The sequence below is a fragment of the Mus caroli genome, chromosome 8 (assembly GCF_900094665.2).
Source record: "Mus caroli chromosome 8, CAROLI_EIJ_v1.1, whole genome shotgun sequence".
NCBI classification, from domain to species: domain Eukaryota; kingdom Metazoa; phylum Chordata; class Mammalia; order Rodentia; family Muridae; genus Mus; species Mus caroli.
In genome coordinates this window covers 9,744,665-9,748,402 of record NC_034577.1, presented here as the reverse complement: position 1 = coordinate 9,748,402, position 3,738 = coordinate 9,744,665, and the positions used below count along the sequence as shown (strand labels likewise).

The 3,738-nt window shown below is 51.0% G+C and overlaps 2 protein-coding genes across 3 annotated transcripts in view; one reads left to right on the top strand and one right to left on the bottom strand.

Annotated features, from left to right (window-relative positions):
- The window catches only part of Tmco3 (transmembrane and coiled-coil domains 3), a 33,090-nt gene extending 31,381 nt beyond the window's left edge, over positions 1–1,709 (bottom strand). For both annotated transcript variants that reach the window (XM_021169925.2, XM_021169926.2), the window contains exon 1: positions 1,627–1,709. The gene's annotated coding sequence lies outside the window, so the exon portion shown is untranslated. The remainder of the gene's footprint in view (positions 1–1,626) is intronic.
- Positions 1,710–1,965: 256 nt separating this feature from the next.
- The window catches only part of Dcun1d2 (defective in cullin neddylation 1 domain containing 2), a 31,532-nt gene continuing 29,759 nt past the window's right edge, over positions 1,966–3,738 (top strand). The window contains exon 1 of the mRNA XM_029480665.1: positions 1,966–2,207. Within this exon, the coding sequence (XP_029336525.1) occupies positions 1,986–2,207 (222 nt within the window). The 5' untranslated portion in view covers positions 1,966–1,985. The remainder of the gene's footprint in view (positions 2,208–3,738) is intronic.

Below are 3,738 nucleotides of genomic sequence, written 5' to 3'. Positions count from 1 at the left end.
TTTTTTTTTGAGGAAGAAACTTTCTGAGAGTCAAACTCTGGGCTACTTTTCATTTAGCACAGCAACATCAATACTTCCAGCATAAGAATCACATAAATTTCTAGGCATGGTGATTCAGCCTTATAATCTCAGTCATGAGTTTATTAAGAAGAAAAAAAATCTCAAATCCATTTTTGAAACACTATGTTTACTACTATGTAACTAGGCTAATTTCAAGCATCTGCTTCTCCTGCCTCAGCCTCCAAAGTAGAGCTCTGCTCTCTGCAAGATGATATAGAAAAGGAGAAATGGATGAGACAGCAAAGAAAAGTCCCAATGGGAAAAATTACAGAATTAAAGCCCATCTATCTATCTCTCCATTCATCTTTCTATCTATGTATCTATCTAGGTATCCATTTATCTATCTATCTATCTATCTATCTATCTATCTATCTACCTATTTGTTTTTGAGACAGTCTTACTATGCAACCCTAGCTGTCCTGGAATTAGCTATGTAGACTAAGCTGGCCTCAAACTCCCAGAGATCTGAGTCTCTGCCTCCCATGTGCTGGGATTAAATGTGTCTACTTCCATCAGCAAAGCCTATTTTAACTCTAAAGTACATTTTAAAAGAGCACATGTACCCACATGAGCATAACAGGTAGCTGCCAAAGATGAAGTACTTCAGTTGCCGGCCAATCCTGTAAACTACTTTGGAAAAAGAAAAAAGAACATAACACAGAAGAGGAATAAGATGCCATGCACCATAGGAAGATAAGAAAAACAGAGGCAGAGCAAACAGCCTATGACTTAGAACCAATGAACCATGGCTTCTTGGTGGTGCCCAAAGGGCTGTTCAAATAGCTACTTTATTTGTTCAGGAGGTGCCAACTTAAATCCACAAAGAGAGGAGACACAGAGCCTACTCACTAGCCAGCTGCTTGTTCTTTTTTTAGTTAGGGAAGCCAAGGAGGAGAAAAAGATCTATGAAGAAAGAGGCCCTTTCATCAGCAGCAAACACTTCTCTGGTAAGTAAGCAAATCCACACTGCACCCCAGGAAGATGAGATGGATGCTGACAATAAATAAACGAGAGGTTAAACCCACTGGGCCAGAGTGACCTTCCCTGTCACTTTCAACTTACTTGATTGGTTTTACCACCTAAATTAAGAAATTAATGTGTAAACCATCTTGGTTTGATTGTTGACTCTGACCACCTCCCTGGCTGTATAAGCTTAAGTCAAGTGTTGCAGGGCACCCACAGCCCTTATAGAAAGACAATCTTGGGGCGTCTTTCCAGGTATAGCTTTACAAAGAGGCTGTCTGGGGGCAGCCTCACGAGGCGGGACAGAGAGACGACAAAAAATTACAGGGAAGAACAAAAAACGGGAGGCTCGGGGAGCTGAACCTCCGAGTTTAGGTGAAGTCTTGGAAACGGTTGTCTTCCCCCATACCCCNAAAGAACTTCTAGGAAAAGACCCTCCANCCCCTGGAAAGTAGACAAAGGCAGTCTCCTAGGAAGGATCCCCTTTTGGAAGAGACAAACCAAGGAGGAGCCCNGGGTAGGAGTCGCCAGGATTGAGCAACCCGGATGAGGACCCCGGTGGAGCGCATCTCAGGACAGAAGTCCCGCAGCCGCAGAGCTTACCCCGATGGAGGAGGCCGCTCTCTGGACATGCGACCTCAGCATCACTGTCCCCGATCGAGAGTTCCCCGACGCAGCGAACCTCAGGGCCGCCAAAGAATTGCCCTCATCTCTTTCCTGGCCTCGGGACCAGGACACCGAGGACGGCACCGCCCTCTTCTTACTTNAGGCGCTTCTGACGCGCAGCTGGAAAGTAGGTGCGGCTCCTTTAAGCAGGCTGCGGATGGACAGCTCCGTCGTCCTTCGCGCGGCGCGGTGCACGCCGGGAACTGGAGTCCCGGCAGCCCGCCGGCCAGCCAGCTTCCAGAGGGTGCGAAAGCCTAAGAGCCACAGAACGGCAACAGCCTCCGAGAGAGGTTACGATGTGCCCCAAACGCCGTGCCTCGGAGCTGAAGCGCCTGTCAACGCTGCACGCGGAGAGCCGAAGACAGAGCGAGCCCCCCAGTCGCCTGAAGGGAGCGTTCGGACACTGCGCCTGCGCAGAGCGCCTGCTGCTAGCCGCGGCGGCGATCGCCTGCGCAAAGGAAGAGCGGCTTGCGCTTGCGCAGAAAATTGAAGTCGCCTCGGCAGCCTTGGGGAGCATGGTAGGTGGCTGGCTTTGCGCTCTGCAGGTGCGGGCCAGAGCCGGGCGCGGAGGTCACCGCTCCGTNGCGGCTTCAGGATAACCGAACCGAGAGGCCGGGCGTGCCCGTCGGGGTGTTGAGGGGGAGCGCGGTTGACTTGGAGTAGCATGGTGTGAAGAGGGGTGTGAGGAGCCCAGTTGGATCTCCGGGGAGGGCAGCGGCGCCGGGTCAGCCGGGTGCTGACCAGACCGGAGGGCGGGACGGGGCTGTGCGACGGGTGACAACCTGCCTGTTGGGCGGAGCCGTCCCGCTTCTGAGTGGACAGTGACGCCGATTGGGGCGGAGCTGGCGGAGCTTTGAAGCCGTCAGCCCCGGGAGGTTTCTGGAAGAGGTGGAAGGACGCGATCCCCGGAAGGTGGTGCGCAAGGCTCCGCGGGGTTAAGCATGGTTTGCGATCCGCTCAGCTTTCGCCGGGGCGAGGATATCCCCTACTCGCCCGCTCTCTTCCTGAGATCAGGCTGGGAATCCTGAAGGCGGGGAGGGACGGACTGGACGCCCTGGAGGTAGAGGAGGGCTTGCCTAGTAGAGCCATGCAAAGGCCTGGACCACGGGAGGACGCCTGACAGTCCCATTCCTTGGATCTCGGGGTAGCCTTGCTCCGAGAGGATGCGAGCGAATGGGAGCCGAGGAAGACAAGTTTTGTCTCTGTCCTGGGAGAGATGTCTGCTTGGCTTGGTGTTTGNGTAGAGGAAACGGGGACTGAGGACCGAACCCCGGGGAGGGAAGAGGGGATGGAACGAATACCGAGAAGGACGAGGCTGGAAAACTAAAAGGTTTGAACCTAGAAATCAAGAAATAATGGAGAAGAGCAGCAGAAAGACTCCTCTGACCAGCTGCTAGCAGACTTCAGCGGCCAAGCCACTCACCTGCGCTCTTGAACAGGAACGTCACTGGGGAAGGAAATGGTGGGAGGCTGAAGATTGGAGAACACTTGGACTTTATGCCCTCATTTCCAGGCTTGCACATNGCAAAGCACAGTCAGTCTGTAGTGGACCACAAATCTGTTTGATCAAATGTTTGTCCTATGAGCCCTTTGAAATTGACCATAAGAGGAGGTATTTTGCTAAGTGTCTGTGGAAGGGCATTTTACAGATGCTTTCTAAAATCTTATATAGGAGCACTCTTGTGCCTAGGTTGTGTGTTATTCTTCACAAGATAACACAAAGTGTATGAAACTTTTTCGTACCAGCTTCTGTTGTTTGGAAGGTCCACTTGTCCTGTATCTCTTACTGATTGTCACCTGCTGAAACAATTCTAAACAGCTGCTGTTGTACGTGAGGAACTGTGTTGAGCTCTGTGGGAGTCTATGAAAACATAAATCAGTGGCTACGGGCACTTCTAGCAGCAGTCTACTGTAAATTTAGTTTTGAAACATCTGAAATTGATGCAGATAAGACATTGGAACTGTTAGGCAGAGAATGACCCCCTAAAAGGTTGTTCCTGAAGGAGTTCTGCTAGTCTCTTCTTGATGGTCTTTTTTTTTTTTTTTTTT